General features: G+C 41.0%; 8 protein-coding genes across 8 annotated transcripts; 4 read left to right on the top strand and 4 right to left on the bottom strand.

Annotated features, from left to right (window-relative positions):
* Window positions 1–800: 800 nt before the first annotated feature.
* BATDEDRAFT_4610 (uncharacterized protein) lies at window positions 801–1,284 on the top strand (the record flags this gene model as incomplete). Its single annotated transcript, XM_006680532.1, has 2 exons — window positions 801–972; window positions 1,040–1,284. Coding segments are annotated over 2 exons (417 nt in total), but the record flags the coding sequence as incomplete, so codon positions are not given.
* An 86-nt stretch (window positions 1,285–1,370) lies between these two features.
* Window positions 1,371–3,967, bottom strand: BATDEDRAFT_90405 (uncharacterized protein). The gene is made up of 12 exons (XM_006680794.1): window positions 3,823–3,967; window positions 3,415–3,493; window positions 3,280–3,340; window positions 2,977–3,150; window positions 2,800–2,874; window positions 2,573–2,707; window positions 2,439–2,496; window positions 2,332–2,373; window positions 2,178–2,265; window positions 1,794–2,088; window positions 1,599–1,711; window positions 1,371–1,483 (listed from the first exon to the last, which is right to left on the bottom strand). Exons 1-12 carry the CDS (start codon window positions 3,944–3,946, stop codon window positions 1,393–1,395), a joined length of 1,335 nt encoding a protein of 444 aa, XP_006680857.1. The 5' UTR covers window positions 3,947–3,967; the 3' UTR covers window positions 1,371–1,392.
* A 283-nt stretch (window positions 3,968–4,250) lies between these two features.
* BATDEDRAFT_13116 (uncharacterized protein) lies at window positions 4,251–4,764 on the top strand (the record flags this gene model as incomplete). The annotated part of the gene is made up of 3 exons (XM_006680571.1): window positions 4,251–4,341; window positions 4,438–4,520; window positions 4,591–4,764. The coding sequence occupies 3 exons, from the start codon at window positions 4,251–4,253 to the stop codon at window positions 4,762–4,764; spliced, it is 348 nt and encodes a 115-aa protein (XP_006680634.1).
* Window positions 4,765–5,197: 433 nt separating this feature from the next.
* BATDEDRAFT_26518 (uncharacterized protein) lies at window positions 5,198–10,648 on the top strand (the record flags this gene model as incomplete). The annotated part of the gene is made up of 4 exons (XM_006680626.1): window positions 5,198–5,435; window positions 5,904–6,466; window positions 6,542–6,991; window positions 7,046–10,648. The coding sequence occupies 4 exons, from the start codon at window positions 5,198–5,200 to the stop codon at window positions 10,646–10,648; spliced, it is 4,854 nt and encodes a 1,617-aa protein (XP_006680689.1).
* A 1,466-nt stretch (window positions 10,649–12,114) lies between these two features.
* BATDEDRAFT_20311 (uncharacterized protein) lies at window positions 12,115–13,500 on the bottom strand. Its single transcript, XM_006680589.1, has 6 exons — window positions 13,438–13,500; window positions 13,014–13,078; window positions 12,896–12,945; window positions 12,768–12,824; window positions 12,669–12,700; window positions 12,115–12,602 (listed from the first exon to the last, which is right to left on the bottom strand). Exons 1-6 carry the CDS (start codon window positions 13,493–13,495, stop codon window positions 12,310–12,312), a joined length of 555 nt encoding a protein of 184 aa, XP_006680652.1. The 5' UTR covers window positions 13,496–13,500; the 3' UTR covers window positions 12,115–12,309.
* Window positions 13,501–13,715: 215 nt separating this feature from the next.
* Window positions 13,716–14,180, bottom strand: BATDEDRAFT_90664 (uncharacterized protein; the record flags this gene model as incomplete). The annotated part of the gene is made up of 1 exon (XM_006680793.1): window positions 13,716–14,180. One exon carries the CDS (start codon window positions 14,178–14,180, stop codon window positions 13,716–13,718), a length of 465 nt encoding a protein of 154 aa, XP_006680856.1.
* Window positions 14,181–14,316: 136 nt separating this feature from the next.
* Window positions 14,317–14,723, top strand: BATDEDRAFT_90586 (uncharacterized protein; the record flags this gene model as incomplete). The annotated part of the gene is made up of 2 exons (XM_006680868.1): window positions 14,317–14,425; window positions 14,512–14,723. The coding sequence occupies 2 exons, from the start codon at window positions 14,317–14,319 to the stop codon at window positions 14,721–14,723; spliced, it is 321 nt and encodes a 106-aa protein (XP_006680931.1).
* Window positions 14,724–14,801: 78 nt separating this feature from the next.
* BATDEDRAFT_17340 (uncharacterized protein) lies at window positions 14,802–19,169 on the bottom strand. The gene is made up of 3 exons (XM_006680580.1): window positions 17,904–19,169; window positions 17,728–17,839; window positions 14,802–17,615 (listed from the first exon to the last, which is right to left on the bottom strand). Exons 1-3 carry the CDS (start codon window positions 18,939–18,941, stop codon window positions 15,142–15,144), a joined length of 3,624 nt encoding a protein of 1,207 aa, XP_006680643.1. The 5' UTR covers window positions 18,942–19,169; the 3' UTR covers window positions 14,802–15,141.
* Between the last annotated feature and the right edge of the window lie 718 nt (window positions 19,170–19,887).

The following is a 19,887-nucleotide window of genomic DNA, read 5'->3' as shown; positions in this document are numbered from 1 at the left end:
GCAGTCTTTTGTCAATGAGCCATTACATGTTCAAGAGCCCATTTCCCATTGTAGAGGTTTAAATTTGACGTTTACTATTCCGCTGGTATTGCAATTGATATTATGGTCCTGTATTGGAGTGCTTATCAGAATTGGGTTGTTGCATATGCATACTTATGATGAAGCACCAGTTGTACCCATTCTATATCCTCAAGTTGTTGGATGTGTAATAATGGGTTGGATCAGTTACAACAAACAGGAACTTGCAAGCAGGTAAATGTAAAGCGATTTGGATATCATTTTGATTGTATATTCCAAGTATTTATCCATCTCATTCTATTAATGCTCAGGTTTCCAAATCTGTTGGTTGGTCTTTCCACTGGTCTCTGTGGTGAGTTTTACCACTATTAAAACTGGTCGATATTCACCATTGTATTCATGCAAATGTAATCTATTTATCTTGTATTGTCATGTTAGGTTCCATCACAACGTTTTCATCGTTTACATTGCTGACATATCAGGAATTTTCAGGACTTGGTTTGACAAGACGATCACCCATCAACAATGTATGAAACCATCCTAGTTGAAATACTCCATATATAGGTTATGCGGTCTCATTCTCGCGTTAAATATAGATTATTGCAGGATTAGCACTCATTGGATTGACAATAGGAATGTCATCCATTTCACTAGCAACTGGGCTACATGTAGCCTCTCTTTTTCCTGTTCTAAATCTACAAGCCCTTGAGCCAGCTACGAAAGCCAAACTGGATTCATTGCAATCACGCCTTGAATCTTGTTTAGGCGATATCTGGATACCGCTTGTACTGTGTTTGATTGTATATATATCCGGTGTGGGCGTAGTCATAGCTGGTGTATCAACTACAAGCATTGCATTCACGCTGTTGTTCTCTCCTTTTGGAACATTGATTCGGTATATCCTTTCTCAATACAATGGGCTTTACTCTACGTTTCCCATTGGTACTTTTTTAGGTAAAATCATTGGATTACTGTATACTGTTTCTTATTGCCAAGTCGTTGTAGACTCACTTTTCTATAGTCAATGTCGTGGGTAGCATGATCCTCATTGGTATCTATATTTTAAAAACCATATCTGTGTCAGGATCTGTGCCGTGCGCGGTGCTGGTCGGACTAGCCGACGGCTTTTGTGGATGCTTGACCACCATTTCCACATTTGCCATGGAACTATCCTTATTGCCTGTTCGTTCCAGTTACATCTACTGCCTTGCGTCCATCTGCATGTCTCAGTTTTTGGGGATGCTGATTGCAGGGACATGGGCGTGGTACAGTCCAGTCGCTGCATTGCAACCAACTTGTATAGCATAATAAACACTAGAGTACAACTCATCAACAACATGACATGGTGTAGCTATGATGAACCGAAAAGCGCATTTATTGAGTGATTCGAGCAAAAACGTTTTTGTAAAGAGTCTGTATGTTGTTGGTCCATCCCAGCATTGCATCGTACTGGAAATTTGACGATCTAAAATCATATTTAAACAAGGTCAGATTAGCATTTTACCAAGCTCATAAACATTGCACATGCACTACTCAAGCAGTAGAAAAAAACGGGCAATCTCAAGTAAACGTGCACTTACTCTTGCTCAAGCTCAATACACTGGTTAATCTGATCAATTTTTCCTGCAATCTTATTGTCCAGAATCAAATTCACTAAAAGCTCCTCTACTTCTGTATCAGGCACGTTGAGTTTCTGCACATGTTCAAGGTTAGAGTATGAAATGTAGAATTGAATAAAACAGTGTAAACCATACACCACAATACAGTTTGATTACTTTGGAAATGAATGAAATATCGATTCTTGTGTAAGGCTTGATCAATTTTACAAGAACTTGCATACGGATGCTCTTGAGTACGCCATCGATATGAGTACGAATAAATGGATCATCCATAATAGTTGCACGGTTGGTCCGTAAGATGCGTTCAAATTCATTAATTTCCTTGCGTTGGTATGCATTGACCAGATTTGTCATGGCAACAATTTGACCGTCATTTTTGTAAGGACTGGTTTCTTGCGAATCAAAGGGATTGATCTGAGACTCTGCAAGCATGTTTGCGAGCACAAGGTATCTAACACATGAGAGTTTCCAAATAGTGAGTCGTGGATGTGGTTTTACACATCCCATCTCCTCTTTGAATCCAACACGCTTTCAACTTACTTGAGGCATTGTATTCGCTGAACACTTCCAGCTTCATCATAGCTTTTAAATGCTTCAAAAAAGTCGGTTTGCGCTTTTTCCCATTCAGCTGTAGTCAACAATAACATGGATCAGTATGTTGTATCAAGGATGCATACATCAAGGCGCAAGTTACCTTCGCCCATATGCATTTTACCACCACATTCGCGAATGATGCCTAGAAACAAAAAAGATTATTATAAAAGATTTAAAAGCGATGATTTTAAAAGTATACCAACGCACCCATAATACGAGGATGTGGAATAGCTGATTTGACATGAAGACATTGTTGATATACATACTAGATATAATTTCATGAAAATAAACGTGAGTTGCATGTTTTCCAAAGTCGATTTAAATATACAACATGATTCTACCTTGAGCTTTTTGTTGTTTTTTGTTTCTGTATACATCTGAATCTCGAGTGCAAAAATTTCTAGCAACAAAGTTCCCTTGCGTTGATCATCCGTACCATTATCATTTTGACATGAAAGATGCAGTTGACGAATAATCTAAACCGTTTAGACATCATATAGAAAGTGGTGAGACAGTCAAGCTAAACTCTACAGTAGCCAAGAAGGTATAATCAAGAAAATCACAATACCTTGGTCAGTCGAGTGTATTCTTGACGATCAAGCCATAGTTTGGCCAGTTTCAAATTTGTCTTGACCCAAAGCCGCTAAAGTGTACAAAAACCAGGTAAATATTTTCAAACAGTAGATTGTTTTTTCCATACAATCGACATGCATGTACTATGAATATATGCACATGGGATACTTGCATCATTTTTTGAATCTTCTAGATCCTTGAGCGTGATAAAATAAAAGCTTTCTAAAAACGACATATCTGAGGATCCAGACACAAAGTCAAGAATGTTGTTGATGCTTTTTTCGCTATAGTTTCGAGTCACTGCAGATCTGGTATATGTTAGAAGCTCAGTATAATGGCTCAAAACCTGTTGTATATCATATATTGTCGAATAAACATTAGATATAGAATTACAAGAAACCATTTTGAAATTGATTGTAAAGCTTGTGAGCATTCAAAGAAATACTCTAGAGTCGACTAAAATCTCAAGACTGACCGATGCATAATCATTCAATTTGAAGCTTAGTTTGATGATCTGTTTGAGTGATTTGAATCCCCTGAGAGTAATGACCGAATGAAATGCGTTAGATTGAGTCCAATTGTAGAATCCAACTGACAGTCATGCCCTTACCAATCACCCTTTTCCTCCTCGGCAACAATTACAGAACGAAATTCTTTGAGAGCTACTTGAGGAGAGTCTTCCTTGTGGCCTTGAGCAATTGATTATGAAATTATCAAGGAAGAAACAAGTGGAGATGAGTGTCCTGAGAGCTTAAACTACGTACATGAGAATGGTGGTTGCCATTGGATAATACAAGAGTTGTAGAATGAGGATTCAAGTCATAGCTAGAATCAATAGCAGGAGACTGAGCATGGATCAATGCATGACTTCAACCCTGACGTTATGAACTAGTATTTGGAATGCAGAGTTTAAACATTGCAGCAAATAGCAGGCTTATTTGCATGTATAGTCTAGCAGACTTTACAGCATCTTGAATGATAGCAGCAGATTCAATACAATGAGCAATGTAAAACACACCCTTGGCATTATAGTACTTGTTCTCTAGATCAATGTCAGGCTCTTCATTATCATCATCCTCGTACTCGAACCCAAAGTCTTCGTCTTCATCCTCGACCATAAAGTCGTCTTCAAAGTCCGACATGGCTGAAATGGCAGATTGTGCTGCTCAAGTCAAACAGTTTTTTGGATAGTTTTTTGAACAGTTTTTTGAATAGTTTTCTAGGGTATAACTATTCCCTTTTCATGTCTGCATTACTGCAAGGTATTCACAGACATATAGTCTCTGCTACACCATCACTGGTGCGCACATTCAGGAAAACTGCTCTTGCTGCAACGGCTCACCAGGATGACAGTGATGTTTGCAAGGCGTTTATTCAAAGATTCACCCGAGATTCTATCCCTGAAAGTACAGTATAACTGATTGAATGCGTTGTATAGATTCTGGAATGTATTACTCAAAAGCACCATTCTATATAGATAAGCTTTCTGTTCAGTATTCACGCAGTAGTGGTCCTGGAGGCCAAAATGTTAACAAAGGTGCAATTTAAACATGAGTTGATTATCAGTAACACATGATGACAGGAACAGTTGTCTTGATATTTGAACGTGCTAGTAACGCATGATTCAATATAGTGAATACAAAAGTAGATATTCGATTTACAGTGTATGATATGGAATGGGTACCACAACCTGTAGTTCAGCGAATTCTTGAGCAAGTGAGTTGATTGGACGCAATGATTCTTGTCATAATACATGTCTGACCCACTACACTCTATAATGGTTTAGAATCAAGGTAGAATGAACAAGAAGGGAGAACTGGTGGTTACATCAGATCGATTCAGAACACAGCATATGAACTATAATGATTGCATTGACAAGATATACGATCTGATTGCTGCTGCCTCGCAAGTATCTGATGGACCATCTACTAGCACTCTTCGTCGCGTTGATCATTTGTAAGTCCAAAAGTATTATTGGGGTTACCAGTCGAATGCTATAAAACTGTATATAAACCCATGTATACTTGATTGGTGTGTAGCAAAGCAGCTGCGACTGAACAACGTCTGAAAGACAAACGGTTCCGATCAACTCTCAAAGCTGAAAGACAAGGATCGAGAAGAATTGAATGATTTACAGAAATATATAAAATCAAAAGATGCTCAACAAATACTAGAAACTAGTTTAACAAAGATTCAAAACCAATTCAATGAATTTGAAATTATCGTTTCATGAGCATCGCAGTTTATTTGGTGTTTCATTTTACGTGAATACGAACAGAAACATTCATACTTTCTGGTAAACTACAATTGTGGTGAATATCGACTATTTTCTTACAAGAGTCGATAGTGTTGAATTCATTCGTACAAGCTGCTTCTGACACTGCTGCTGTATTATGGGAGATAAGCAGCAGCATACTTCCGACCGCCCACAGTACCCTTCTGAACCATTCAACATCAACTCTAATCAAATCAACGGTGACCGCATTCAGCCTAGAAAGTCTAGTCTAACATTCAGTCCTGCTACCATGTCAGGACTAAAGAGTATTGGTGAACAGCAGCAAAAACAACAATCCACGCCTCCTTTGCTCCAGCAAATGCCCTATCGACGTCCTACAAATGACAAGTCGTCCTGTAAGCGAATGTGTCTGCTTTGGAGTCTTACTGTTCTATTAAATGTGCATGAGTTGTATTCATCCTGCTTCCAGTCCATTCCTGTTTATAAACCAATTCTAATTTGCAACGGCTCAATGATTATGTGGCTAAATCAAGCCGCAATTCACATACCATTTTGGACTAGATCCTCCATGGTTTGGTATTAATAATTAACTCCTTGAACCACTGCTATTTATCATGGAGGGTATACACTCATTGAATGCACTATTCGTTGATTGGTAGCATCGCTACAACGACCCATGGCTTGCAATGATCGATTATTAACAATGTGCTGTACTAATCTGAAATTTCTTGAATGCATTGTTTTATCAGCTCCGTTGGGATCACCCAAACAGTTGCGACCAATGGATTATTCAAATGGAAATAACAGCAGATCTCAAGGTGGAAATACCAATCCGTCACTTTTACCTTTATCAAATACTTCAGACCTTAACCAAATGCCGTCTGGATATCGTCAAATAAGACCCACTCCAGTCATCCCACTACCATCTCCACCATCAACTAGCTCTCAAATTCGAGGAAGTGGGTCTTCTCAGCGACCTGCTACACCCCCCAACGCTGCATCTCGAAGCCAGTCCCACTATCCAAGCAGTCCATCCATATCCTCTCCACTTCTTTCAGAGTCATTTGCTGATCAACCTAATTCAAAATATTCCATTACTGTCGAATCCACAACAACCATGTCAAATCTGTCGGCTTTATCCCAGAATGATTTACTTGCAGAAGCGCGTCGCTTGACTACCGAGTTGAATGCAAAGGATAGACTGCTGCACGATTTAAAGGTCAAACAAAACTGGCTAGCATCAGAGGTTGTTGTTTTGAAATCTTCAGGAGCAACAGAAGGTCTGGGTATAGACCATAGTCAGGTGTTTGATGCCGTGCTGAAACATAATGACAAAACACAGATGGATCCGTTCAAGATGAAGCTAATCCAGTCCTTGATGCACTTTCGTGCTGAATTGAAGAAAGCAAAGGACGCCATCGCATGGGTGAGTGTGTGGTTTTTGGAGTAAATGCTACGTTTTATTAGATGGCTCATCATGTTTTGTCTTTTTTATTGATAGCAAGAAACTACATTAATGGATCTTGGAAAAAAGCACACGTTGACAGAGGATGAGGCAGCATATCTAAGATCACTTGTTGACGCTCGTCGCAAAACTCCAGGTGGATCCACGTCCGAAATGGAATCTCGTCGAGTCGCTGAACTTGAAAACAGTCTACGCGAAACATCCAGCGATTTGACAAAGGTTCAAGCAAAAGTCAGACAATGGGCCAAAGCTTCCAAGCACAATCAGGAAGGTCGAATTCTTGCCGAGGCATGTCAGAAAACGACTATGCAAGAGCTGGCTCAAGTCCGAATACAACTTGAAAAATCAAAAGAGAGCGAAGCCATTTTACGCAAACGGTTGGAAGATACGCGAAAAACTCAGAGTCAGCATGCCGATCTAATGCCTCGAGTGATGGAACAAGAGAAATCACTCGATGCAAAGGAGGCTCAAATTGGAAATCTACAGGTATCTTTAACCGCTGCTCAGAATAGAATCAGCGACTTTGAACAAACTATGCAGGATGCTTATGTTACGGTAGATGCATTGGAACAAGAAACAACGACTTTACAAGATCAGCTCAACGAGAAATCTCGTCAGATTCAATCATATGAAGAACGAATCGATCAGCTGGACAAGGAAACAAAAACACTGCTTCAAAAGAATGGATCGTCACAGGCTGAGCTGATATCGCTCAAGAAAACTAACACACAGTTGCAAACGACTTTGACTGCTGCCGTTGCCAAGGCAAAAACAATCGAGATTGAACTGACTCGTACCAAGGAGCAGCTAGAAAATGCTGTTATTTCCAAATCTACTGATAATGAGCCGAGTCGGACCAAGTCGTCTCCTGATAATGCGGGCGATGCAGATAGCGATGCTGACACGGAAGCAGACACATCTATGGGCACCACGCTTACCCCATCTGAACGATCTTTACCCACTTCCAGTCGCAATGGCAATCCTGCATCTTCTTCACCTCATGCCCTCATTATGGCTAGCGAACGTAAACTCAACCGAGATAGCAAAGAATTCCACATTAAAGTTGGTGATCTTCAAATGGAAAATGCATCACTGGTTTCATCCAATGCTAAACTACAACAGGAGCTCATATCCGCCAATGAAGCACTTTCTAATCTTACCGAGGCTCATCAAATGCTGCAGATTAATCATCAAGAGCTACAATGGAACCATGAGGAAGCATGTGAGCGTTTCCAGCTGTACAAGGAACGAAGCAAAAATCCTAATTCTGCAGATGAAAAAGACACTACTGAGGAAACTACTCAACTTAAAGCCAATATCAAGGATTTAGAAAAGGAATTGTCATTATCAAAGTCAGCTTTGGAAGTAGCTGAAAAGAAAATGCTCGAGTTGGAACATTCTGTTGAAACTCTCACTGTCACGCAAAAGAGTATGGCAGTCCCATCTGCTACAACTGATGCTTCTGTAGAGAGAAATCTAGTTCCTACTGACTCGACAGATGCTAATACTCAAGTGTCGACTCTGCCAGTTGAAAGCAAAACTGAAAACACCAAACTATCCAAGCAACATGCAGTAGAGATGACCAAGGCACAATTTCGTATTGATGAGCTTGAAAAGCATATCGCAGATGCCAAAAAATGGAATGAGCAAGATGCTCTCCGATGGAAGGAAGATGTCTTTCGACTTGAGGATCTCAATGATCAAAATCTTGAACGCTTGGATACACTTGAAGAAGAGCTGTTTCAAAAATCTCAACTTGTGCTTAAGCTGGAAGAAAAACTTGATTTGGCATCGATTGAGTTGGATCGTCTTAATTCCGAAATGGCAAATGTTGAACGTGGTGCAAAGACATCTGAAAACACCACTGATGACCATGTTTCTGAATCTGACAGTTTGAAAGCAGAGATTGAGACTTTGCGAAATGAGATTGACAGTCTTCAATCGCAATTGGATGAAAATCGAATGACTTCCATTTCGTATATTGAACAGCTTTCCACAAAGGATGCCCAGTTTTCCGAAATTGAATCGATGCTTCAAGAATCTGAAGCACAGCTAGACCAGTCGCTTGCAAACCTCAAAGTACGCGAGACTGAACTTGCTCAGCTTCAGCAACAGCTTGACGAGGTGACTCGAGCCCATGACTCTGAATATGCCCATATTAAGGGACAGCATCTTGAAGCTACCCGACAATCAGAGATACTTTCTGAAAAGGTTGCCACTCATACCAAACATAGCGAGTCTCTTCAACAGAGCCTTGATCAAGGACAGGTGTATATTACTGAACTTGAAACCAAATTGCAGAGCGAAATAAATTCTGTCGAGCAGCTTCGTTCACAAATTACTGCATTGCAACAAAAAGCTGAAGCTGCTTCTACTAACGTTTCCCGAAGCCTTGACGATGCTTCAAGTTCTGCCAAAACGTCTACGTTGGACGCCGGTAATACTGTTTCATCCACAGAAATTGCTGAAAAGGAGCGTCAAATTTCTGAACTCACCAGTCGTATTACTCAGCTTGAGAAGCGTATCCGTGAGCTTAGTGGAGATCTTGCCGAAGTTACTGCTGCTAATCACACAGCCTTTGCAGATATTGATGCGCTTAAAGCCAAATTAGCTCAAGCTCAAACTGAACGTGATGCATTGGAGAATGAGAACCAGGAACATGCTAGTCATATAAAGTCTATAATGATGGATGCCAATGCGCGTGAGCAGCATATTCGTCACCTTACTGGTCAACTTGAAGAGAATACCAAGTCTGTTGGCGAGCTGGATGAGCTGCATGGTCAGATTAAAAGTCGGGATGAGCAGATTACAGTATTCCAGCAAGATATTGCAGAACACAAAATGACCTTGTCTGATTTGACGAGTCAACTCAAGGACCGGGATGAGCAGATTACAGTATTGAATCAATCCATTTTGGAGCATGAGACTTCTTTAAAGCATTTGACTAGTCAGATTCAAGAACGCGATACTCAAGTTGAGGCTCTCAATGCTGCGCATAAGGAGCGTGCTATACTGCCTGTTGCAGTAGAAACCCCTGAACCTGATCCTGCTGTTGCACTTCATCTTTCAACCATTGATGAGCTTAAAAGCCAGTTAGATACCAAGGATCAGCACATATCCCATGCCTCGAAGCAGCTGGAGGATTTAGCATTGGCCAAAGCAGAGGTGGAAGCGGGAGCTGCAGCATATGCTACTCGAGTTCAAGAGTTGGAAACCAAGCTTGCCACGGTTCACGATGAAAAGGCAGCTCAGGAAACCACTACACGCTCTGTTGCATTGCCAACTGATCCCAATCTAACCCAGCTGGTTGACGATCTCAAGGCAGAACTAGAAGACAGAGACAACACCATTGAACTTCTTGAACAATCGCTTCAACAAATACAAACCAAGGAAGAGGAACTACTTTCTCAACTACAGCAGAACATGAATGCGGCCAACCCTGACGAAGCTATTCAAGCAGAGTTACAACAAGTGCGTCAACAACTTGATCTCATCAATAGCGAGTTGACAGACAAGGAAAATGCAATTGTAACGCTCAAGCAAGATCTGGACATGCAGTCGTCGATTAACGGAGATAATGTAAAAATGATCGAGACGTATGAGATTGAGATTTTGTCATTGCGGAGTGCGGTGAATGCACACGGGCCAAAGGACGGTAAAGAAAGCGAAGTGGAGACCTTGCATGCTGAATTGGCAAAAAGTTATGAAAAGATTGCAGCGTTGCAATCTAGCATAGCTGATTCTGAGGAAGATATCAAAAAACTCCAAGCCATGGTTTCTCAAGCGCAAATGCGTATTGAAGAGTTGGAGAATGACAACACTCAATACTTGACCAAGATTAGCAAATTAGGTGAACGACTTGCACAGGCTGATGCTCAGCGAAGACAAACATTAGATCCGACAGCTCAACAAGCTACTGCCGCGATTCTCAAGGCTTCACAGCAGCAGGCAGATGACTTTACTGCTACAATTGAAGAACTGAACGTGGAAGTCAAAAACGCATATGGTAAAGTGGCTGCCCTGCTAACAGAGAAAAGTCGAATGGCGGACCAAATTGAAGATTTGGAGGAGGAAAAGCATGGATTGCAGCGCAAGTACCAACAAATGGCTACTCAATTGGAAGAGCTAAAGCAAGGCAAATAATATGAAACTGGATAACATTTTGTAGTTGATATCTTAATTTTATTGGGTTCACTGTACACTCGGGTTAATTGGCATGACTGCCAATCAACACATGCAAAATAAAATGAATTGGATCTATTGATTGGTATCAAGTTCCTCAGCACAAAAAGTGACATCAATTCTGGTTTCGTAGTTATTGGGTGCAAGGCGATTGCTCCCCCACAAAACCGATAAGACGCAAATTACAACCATCATAGGAACAATGATATCAAAACACCAAGATCGCATCATAGGTCTTGAATGTAGGATCATACACAAAACCAATGGTGCACTGCATCAATAGGTTTATTGAAAAGATTAAATGTTAGTATTAAACATCATTAGACTCCATCTGCATTGCAAAAGTTTTGTACATCTAACCATCAGGGAATTGTAGTTTAAGATGGTCATCACAGAGCTCACTCACAAAGATTGTCATCAAGTGGAAAGATGATACAGTGTTTTATATTGGAATACAACTGGAATCAATACAAGAATAACTTACAGGTATGGTATTTATCAGCTACTTGTACAGCATGTTACTCTGCACAACCAGCTATTAGCGTTCGGATCAGTAAAAAAGTAGAAGATAAAATGAATGGGTTATCAGTATAGAAACAAAACATAACAACATCCAAACACATGTATTCTATATTGCAGATATCAAAATGCTCTCAACGATCTTGGTGTATATTGCAGAATGGTCTACACAGGAGATTCAGGGTAGTTTGCAAGTTCTCATCATTGAGCAAATACAGCAATATAAAATACAGACTATATATTAATACAATTACATACCATGAGACATCAGTTCACTATGCAGTCCATGAGTTGGGATTTACAATTGCATTCAAAAAATAAAAAAATAAAAAAGTGTGATAAGCAACAAGTCACGTGGAATGATTGGTGTCAATTCACATTAAATTTACTAAACAGTGTTTACGTTCCATTTGTTCCAGTGAATTCCACACTGGAACAATCTTCAAATTTATTCAGTTCAATCCATATTGGACTCGACTATTCTGATGTTGTCAAACTACATTTTGTATTACATGACAGACTTTGTGTTTAAAATCAATTTCTAATACGAGAGCACAATGAGTATTTAGATATTGTTTATTTTTAGGCAAGAAATCCAAATATAGCTGTAAATGAACAACCATTTTAAACTCTGTCAACACATGCTAATAATACTGTGGTTTTTATTTTAGAAATATGATGATAAAAAATTGGTATCAAGAGTATCGGCCGGGTGGCGCAATGGATAGCGCGTTGGACTTCGAATCCAGAGGTTGCGGGTTCGAGTCCCGTCCTGGTCGTACACTTTTAGTTTTGTCAATGCTGAAATTTTGCCAGTTTGAATCACAATCTAAACCCAAATCTACAATACCAGCATGCACTAGTTATCAGTACTTGATCCATGTGTTATTGGTTAAAAGATAAAAGTTCCACAAGTTTAACCATTTCTTGGTTTCAATTTATATTGGAATTTTCAAATCACTATCAAAAGGCTTGGGGTTGCAGTAAAAAAGTCAAAGATAATAGCTGGAGAGATCGAGCTACCAGTCGATTAGGTTCAAACCAAAAGTGAGATGGGCTATTGCACGAGATCGAGACAGTCATCAAGATGGTATTGCAAAACCTTATTTCGAGGTAGCGTGTTTCATCAACCACTGGATAGTGATGTCGATGTTTGTCGAGTTTTTTGCAGAAATGGAGTAGCACGAAACCTGTCGGTTTGTGATGCTTTTGAGGCCAAGTTGCTCAATGAGATCCTCAACAGAAAGTGCATCTGGCAAATCATTTTTGTTTCCGAGAACGAGTACAGGAATTCCGGAAAGCAAAGGACGTTCAAGAAGACTGTGAAGTTCGGTTTTGGCAGATGAAATTTTGGCATGATCAGCTGAATCAACCACATAAACTATGGCATTGACTCCTGAATAAAGTTGAACGACTCAGTTAGATTACTAGACTAAACCACCAATCTGACAATTTAATTCACCTCTACAATATCTTTCCCACATGCTACGGAAGCTATTATCCAATTGCATTACAATTCGTTAGTCTGCGAGCTGTGTACATACATATACAATCCTCTTACCGAGCTTGACCGCCCAAATCCCATAATTTCATTACTACAGATCCTTTTGTTACTTTACTATACTCGCCAGAAATAAAGCATAATTAGCTACCATCAAATATAAACCAGTACATGAATGCATGACTGACCGCATATTGAATCCTACTGTGGGAATCATATCCTCTGTAAATTGGCCATTCTACAGAATACAGCAAAACATTAATACAGGTGCACTATAGTGTTCATGTGCAGCCCACGATCACTTACGGCAATGACGCTAACAAGGGTGGTTTTCCCAGAATTCTGTAATCCCACAAGGGTCAGCTCCATTTCTAAACCAACCAAAGAAACAAGGGTGAGTTAAAGCCATGGTAAATGAAGTTGCTCTGGCTAGCCAGCAAGCTATAGCAATCTGTTCAATTCCGGACTATCAAGAATCGTCAATGACTCTTGAAGCAAGTCGGTCCTTTTATTCTTGTTTGAACTGTGTACTGTATATTGAGCATTGGGTCGCACTGGTATTCTTTCCACAAGAACAAAGGATGGAACCTGGCCTGTCCATATAGTTACAGTTTGACTAGACTCTTTACAGCTTGTTCGCTCGGCCAACTTCGAAAAGCACAAGTGGTGCTGTCGACCACAGGACAGACAAACACCAAGTTATATTGACTGCAAGGATGTATCCACTAACCTTGTTTAAAGAATAGGCTTCGTAGCCAATCCAAGATGGCTGTGATAAACGAGGCCATTTTTGTTTGAGGAAAGTAGAGTTTGAATTTCCAGCGATAATGGCCACATTTAAAGTCTGTTCACATTTGTATTCTTGCTTCAGAACAGACAATCGTTGAATATTCGTTTTGTTTTCCTGCTAGAAACTGGCTTGAATAGACAGCGTTCATCGTATAATACAAACTAGTTTCAACTAAACCAGATGACAACTCGACAGATAATTTATTGGAATTGCTCAGTCTAATACAACCCAAATTTAGGTTTGCTCAAGCCTTCATCATCCAACTCGGTAAACTGATTAGATGATCCACCAAGTGAAGTTTTGTCGCCGCTAGTAATCAATTCAATTCTATTTCGAAGTTCATGATTCTCTTGAACAAGCGACTTTTTACAGGCATCAAACTTTTCCGTCGTATTAATCATATCCTTTTTGGTTTGTCGGAGTCCCCATGCCATAGAGATGACCGTTAGCCATAAAGTAATCTCGATAATGGGTTGGCGAAGAGTGTAGAGAGCCAAAAGAATGTTTTTTGACTGGGAAAGGGCAGTCTGCGATGGAGTGATGAGTGGTCGGTAAAAATGGTTGGTTGGAAGTATTGTAGATGTAGTGAATATGCAATGGGTCGGTGCATGGGGTAATCTGTACTGAACCAAACCGAGTGCATTCAACAGTCTTGGTTTGGCTTGAAAGAGTGGATTGATCATATCGATAAACTGGATCAACCGAAATAGATGGACAATCGGTTTTTAAACAGTTGAATGTGTTTGGAAAGAGTTTTTATCGAATTCCAACTTCTTTCCACTGTTGACCAAGTTTTAGATTACTGCATTCGACATGATAATGCATGCAAGATTCCTGGGAAAGCTGCAGTTTTTGCAATCAACACTGATGTCCACTTCATCGCAACGAACTGCTTTATCATCAAGAAACACATCCACTCTTCAACCAGGTAAAATACATTTCCTTGACCTACCCAATTCCAAATCATGGATAGCTAAACCTCATTCATAAATATATGTATTTCGATGGTGGTAGATCAACTACAAAAGAAACTCACATGGACTCAGCGGTTTGGTCGTCCATTGTCTAGCTTTATGCTTTTTTCATCCATTGCTTTTATCGCATTAGAAAACCTACGACTCCAGTTTGAGCACCATGCTATGGAGGCTGATGATGCGAATAGTTTGGACATACTGCGTGCAGAGCAGCAATCACTGCAGAACCAACTGGATAAACTGACGCAATAAAAGTATCAACCACTCGGACTACTTTTTAGATTCTGTTCATGGCAATACAATCCGATTCATATAAAATGATGACAAATAAACTTGTGGAAATCTTGATGGTTTCATTTCATCTACCAAAAATCACAAATCTAATCAGAAACACAATCTTGTCCTTTAAAGGCAAGATTGTCATCGAAATAAAACACCTAAAGGTCGAGGAAAAAGTCTGGAAAAAGCCATATTAAAGAATTGGCATTCAAAAGACTGGCTGCTGGATCAAAAATATAACCCAGTCAGCCAAAGCAAATGCCAGTATTCTGAATAAAAGTGCAAAGTCGTGATATTTTTAAAAGGCTGGATGATATGGGATCTAAACATAGTATTTGTGAAAATAAAAAGCTGGACAAGATTATATGAGTCAAAAATAATAATAGTGTCGTTACGACTTGATGCAAGAGCCAACAATAGGCTCAGAGGCAGAAGGAGTTGGCACCGTAGTAGTATGAGCACCACCGCGGTTATGGATCATGTGAGATCTGACCAAATGACCAGCAGCAAGTGCAGCGCAGAGCGAGAGTTCACCAGCCATTACAGCAGCACAAATTATTCTTGCAAGACGCTGAGCATTCTCTCCGGGACGCTCAAGATGAGGGCCACGCACGCCTAGCATGTCCAAACACGCTGCTTGGGGAGCAAGAGCAGTGCCTCCACCAACAGTTCCCACCTCAATACATGGCATTGAGCATGAAATGTAAAGATCTTGACCGTCATTGCAACTTTCCATTAAAGTGATACAATTGGATGACTCGACATTCTGTGCTGGATCTTGTCCTGTAGCAAGAAACACTGCCGTCAAAATATTGGCTGCGTGGGCATTAAATCCACCTACAGATCCAGCCATAGCAGATCCAATTAAATTCTTGCAGATATTAAGCTCAACTAGTGCAGCAACTGTCGTCTTTAGCACATCCGTGACAATCTTTCCTGGAATCATAGCTTCGGCAACAACAGACTTGCCACGACCTTCAATCCAGTTAAGAGCAGCAGGTTTCTTGTCTGTGCAGTAGTTACCAGAGATTGCAATAACCTGCATATCGGGATACCGAGACTGCATTTCTGCCAATGATTTTTCAACACCTTTGGAGATCATGTTCATACCCATAGCATCGCCTGTTCGTGTCACAAAACGAGCAAACATCAGTCTGCCTGCTAAACGTACTTTGAGGGACTGGAGTTTTGCAAACCTGCTGGTTGACTCGAAAGCAGCCTTGATAATCGCAAATCCTTCGTCGTCTAGCCATGCCTTGAGTTCTCCCGCACGCTTTGCAGATGGAAATGATACGACTGGACCACGAGCCATACCATCACCAGTAAGAACCGTGGTTGCACCTCCACCAAGAGAAATCGCCTTGCATCCACGCGATGTTGAAGCAACCAAGCAACCTTCAGTGGTGGCCATCGGAATCTGGTACACTTCGGAATCAATGGTCAAGGGCCCAGCAACACCGACAGGCAGTGGCAAGTAGCCAATCACATTTTCACAGCACACACCCAAAACCTTGGAATAATCGTAATGGTCAACAGGTAATAAAGATGCAGAAAGATCGGATTTGGCAGTACGAGAAATAAGCGAGCGGCGAATACGTACAGCACGAGTAAAGTCGCCAAGCTTTTTTTCAAGTGCATAAGCAGGAATCTTGCCAGCATCCACAAGATCAAGAATGTCTTGGTCAGAGACCTGTTCAGCATTTCCAGACAGGATCTTGGTAAGAGAATCTTGGACTTGGGATTGCAACTCGGTAGAAATTGAAACTGGATTTTCCAAAACGGTTGCTTTGGCCATTTCTAGCTTTGAATCTGTACGAGAATCAGCCTTTAAACAAGTCAATGCAGTTTCGGAAAAGGGGGTTGCGCTAGTGACAAGAGCCTTTGCATCGATACCAGAATCAGACGCAATACTATCCTCGACAAGTGTTTGCTCAATGACATCTTCTTCCGTAACAGAAGCACTGTCAAGAGAAAGAGGACGTTGCCATCGATACGAGATAAATCCAACAACAACAACCATTGAAAAGATCCAAAGAATCAAAAGAGATACAGGACTAATCAGACTGTTTTGAGTACCTCCGGCAATGGTTTCTATATCATCCAATTCGTACCGAAGGGGATGCATGACATGTGGATCGGAAATGTAGATGTTGACAGGAGAGTTGGAGTTGGGTTGTGAAGAGATCATTCGAATGATTGGAGCTGCACCAGGCATTGGAGAATCAAGCACCTTGGGCATAAAAGATGTCATGTCATCAAAGGTGCCAGTAGCATTCAAGGCATGGGTAGCAAGGAAACCGAGAATCATGATAAGTTTGGCTCGAGAAATTAAACTGTCCTTGTTAAGCTTATCCGAATGAATTGATGAAGATCCGCCAATGACCATTTCTCCAGATCCAGGATGTAAAATGCCCTCCTTTATGCTGTCAACAGGATGGTCCCGCATATAGACACGCTTGAGATCGAGCTTTAGCGCCAACACCGACACATAAAAGGTGAACAAGAATACACAGTCAAAGATGAGGATGTACGCGGCAAAAAAGCAAAACTCGCCAATGACTCCTCGAATGCCAGAAATGCCACCTAGAACAAGAATGGTAATTTCAATCAGATAATCTGCAATCAGCGATCCAGCAACAGATGACACTCCAGTCCAGATCTTGTCTCTAAAAGGTTCGTCAGATTCAGTGTTTGCTGCCTTGACAACAGCACGACTGAGCACATAGGGTTTCTCGAATCCGACACTGACAACAAAAAATGGAATGGCTTCAAACAGCTGGAATACGTTTAGTGAAATTCCGGATACTTTGGTAAGCAAAAGACCAGCAAGTAGCGCAAATGTGCTATTCAAGAGAACAGCAAAGCCTAGATAGAGCCAATCATCACAGCACATTCAAATTAGACGATCGACTAAAACAAGACTACAAACAGTATAAAGCCATTCCAACGTGAACGCAAATAGATACGATAAAATTACCTAGAGTAAACTTGGAACCAATACGACGCATATTGGTAAACAGCATAATAAATGTGCCGTGCATCAACAAGAAGCTGATGGTAACCACAAGCAAATCGCTTTGGTTGGAAACCTAAAACATCAATTTAGATGACAAATCCATTTTGTTGAAAACAAAAAATGCAAAATCAACTCACCTCAACATACTGGACCATTTGAGAGACAGTTTCAGAAAAATTCAAAGCAAGTGTGCCATCGGGCAGCACAGACTTAAACTGCAGCGAGTAGTCATGAGGATACATATTGTTGACATGCAGCGAGGCAAGACGCTGCTCCCAGACATTAGCCAGTCTAGCTTGGGCAGAAGTGGACACATTCAGCATATAGGAGAGAACAATGGCAGATGCACCAACGACACGAGGGTTAGTCTTATCGGTAAGGACGGTGCGAAGACCAATAAAGCCAGCATCGACCAGATCAGCATTCTCTGGATGGGCACAGTCAGGATGCTCTTTTATTGCAGCACGGGAAATGGTATCCATGATATTAGGATCAGCCATCAGCACCGACTCCTTATTGTCCCAGAGAGAGAGTGGAGAATGCACAACACAATCCTGCTGACTATCCGAGGCTACCTTTTGACACAGATCTGAAAGAGTAAAGACATTTCCAAGCGAATCATGCACTACTAGATTGGCAACAGCCTGCTGGAAATGTAAAGCAGTAGCTAGGACGGTTTGTGTTAGCACACCGGCAGGGATGGGCGGAGAAGCAGACGCTGGATGCTGGTGAGGTTTAGGCTCCGAGATAACCACCTGTTTGAGCAGAAGCGAATCAGCAGACGAGCTGATGGATGCATCCAGATCCCCTTTGCCATCAATGAATTTCCCAGCAATGGAGGTGGCATCCACACCATCAGTGATGCTGCCATTGTAAACAGTCACTCTAATTTTGGAGCTGTAAAGGACAGAGGTGTGGTGACTGGGAGAAGGAAGAGGACTGAATGGATTGGCAGAATCATCGCTAACAGAAGGTTTGTTTAACTGGAGAGTGGTAGCAAGCAGGTTGAAATGGATGTCTGTAGTCTTTGCTGCAGATGGTGAACCCAAATGCACTAGAGAGAAGTAGCAGACAGAAGCAAGCAGGAAGCAGAGCACAATGGTTTCTAGAGAGTGTCGCAGCGAGCAGGCAACAATAGGACGCAGCAGGATACGCTGGGCAGCAAAGACAGCCATGGCTCAATGTAGAATTGTTGACGACGGAGCAATATTTAAATGACTCGAAAGTCTGGCAAATGCTCGATAGGAATGAGGGATGCAAGCAACCTGAATAAGGGGTTGAACAGATACGATATGTAGATCAGCCTGCGGGTCGCTCTCTAACTTGAATGGTCTGTTTGCAGCTGTATTCACGTAAATGAAACACTTGTATTTATCTTACGGTGACTTTATTTTGCTTTCGACTATACAATGGCTAAACATTCGTTATGCCTTCCTACTAAAAGTAACTGCACTGCCTCTCGAGTTGGCACTCAATTCTTCCTCAGTTTGTGGAATGGCACGCCGTACATTTCATCCTTATCAAAGTAGCTGTGCTGTTTATGAGCAGTATAAAACTATATCTCGCGACATTACTGTTGGTTGGTCAGTCGCTAAACCATACTGAATCTCTAGTCTTGTAGAATGGTATACTGTCTAGAATCAAATGGGCATTAAAAAATGCCCTAATATCATTGTTCGGAAAATCCTGAAATATCAAAGCATTAGAGCTCCCTTAATCAGCCTCTGACACAACGTTCATCATATGATGCACATCAAACTGTAGTTTGGGCTGAGATTATTTTTTGTGTCCTTTCTTGGTATGGCCGTACATTGTACAGTCCAAGCTTGAAACCAGATTCAATTACTCTGATGTTGCGTTGAATGTTTTGAAATTGCACGTCTCCAAAATACAACTGTTGTTTCCATGACAATCGTCAGTCAACTGCGCTGGGGTGTTGTGGTTGACATGAATACGACCGCAGTTTTGCTCAGATATTAAAAACGGTCGACTGCTATATAAACATAGTCAACCAAACACGTTGCTATGTACAGCTTTACAGCCTTGCAACTGTCAGTTCAAAAATTGACAAAAGAGTGGGGTCACCCCGGACTCGAACCGGGAACCCCTCGCACCCTAAGC

This window comes from Batrachochytrium dendrobatidis (genome assembly GCF_000203795.2).
Source record: "Batrachochytrium dendrobatidis JAM81 unplaced genomic scaffold BATDEscaffold_10, whole genome shotgun sequence".
NCBI classification, from domain to species: domain Eukaryota; kingdom Fungi; phylum Chytridiomycota; class Chytridiomycetes; order Rhizophydiales; genus Batrachochytrium; species Batrachochytrium dendrobatidis.
The sequence above is the reverse complement of the archived record's forward strand: the minus strand, read 5'-3'. Positions and strand labels throughout refer to the sequence as shown.

Coding starts and splice junctions, on each gene's coding strand:
- BATDEDRAFT_90405 (XM_006680794.1), bottom strand. CDS start 3,946: ATGTCGGACTTTGAAGACGACTTTATGGTCGAGGATGAAGACGAAGAC. Junction 2,875..2,976: donor TAGAAGATTCAAAAAATGAT/GCAAGTATCCCA, acceptor TGTACACTTTAG/CGGCTTTGGGTCAAGACAAA. Junction 2,708..2,799: donor AATACACTCGACTGACCAAG/GTATTGTGATTT, acceptor TAAACGGTTTAG/ATTATTCGTCAACTGCATCT.
- BATDEDRAFT_17340 (XM_006680580.1), bottom strand. CDS start 18,941: ATGGCTGTCTTTGCTGCCCAGCGTATCCTGCTGCGTCCTATTGTTGCC. Junction 17,840..17,903: donor AAATGGTCCAGTATGTTGAG/GTGAGTTGATTT, acceptor TTGATGTTTTAG/GTTTCCAACCAAAGCGATTT. Junction 17,616..17,727: donor TGGTTCCAAGTTTACTCTAG/GTAATTTTATCG, acceptor GGCTCTATCTAG/GCTTTGCTGTTCTCTTGAAT.
- BATDEDRAFT_20311 (XM_006680589.1), bottom strand. CDS start 13,495: ATGGCCTCGTTTATCACAGCCATCTTGGATTGGCTACGAAGCCTATTC. Junction 13,079..13,437: donor AAGCCTATTCTTTAAACAAG/GTTAGTGGATAC, acceptor TGGTTGGTTTAG/AAATGGAGCTGACCCTTGTG. Junction 12,603..12,668: donor GTGGGAAAGATATTGTAGAG/GTGAATTAAATT, acceptor AACTTTATTCAG/GAGTCAATGCCATAGTTTAT.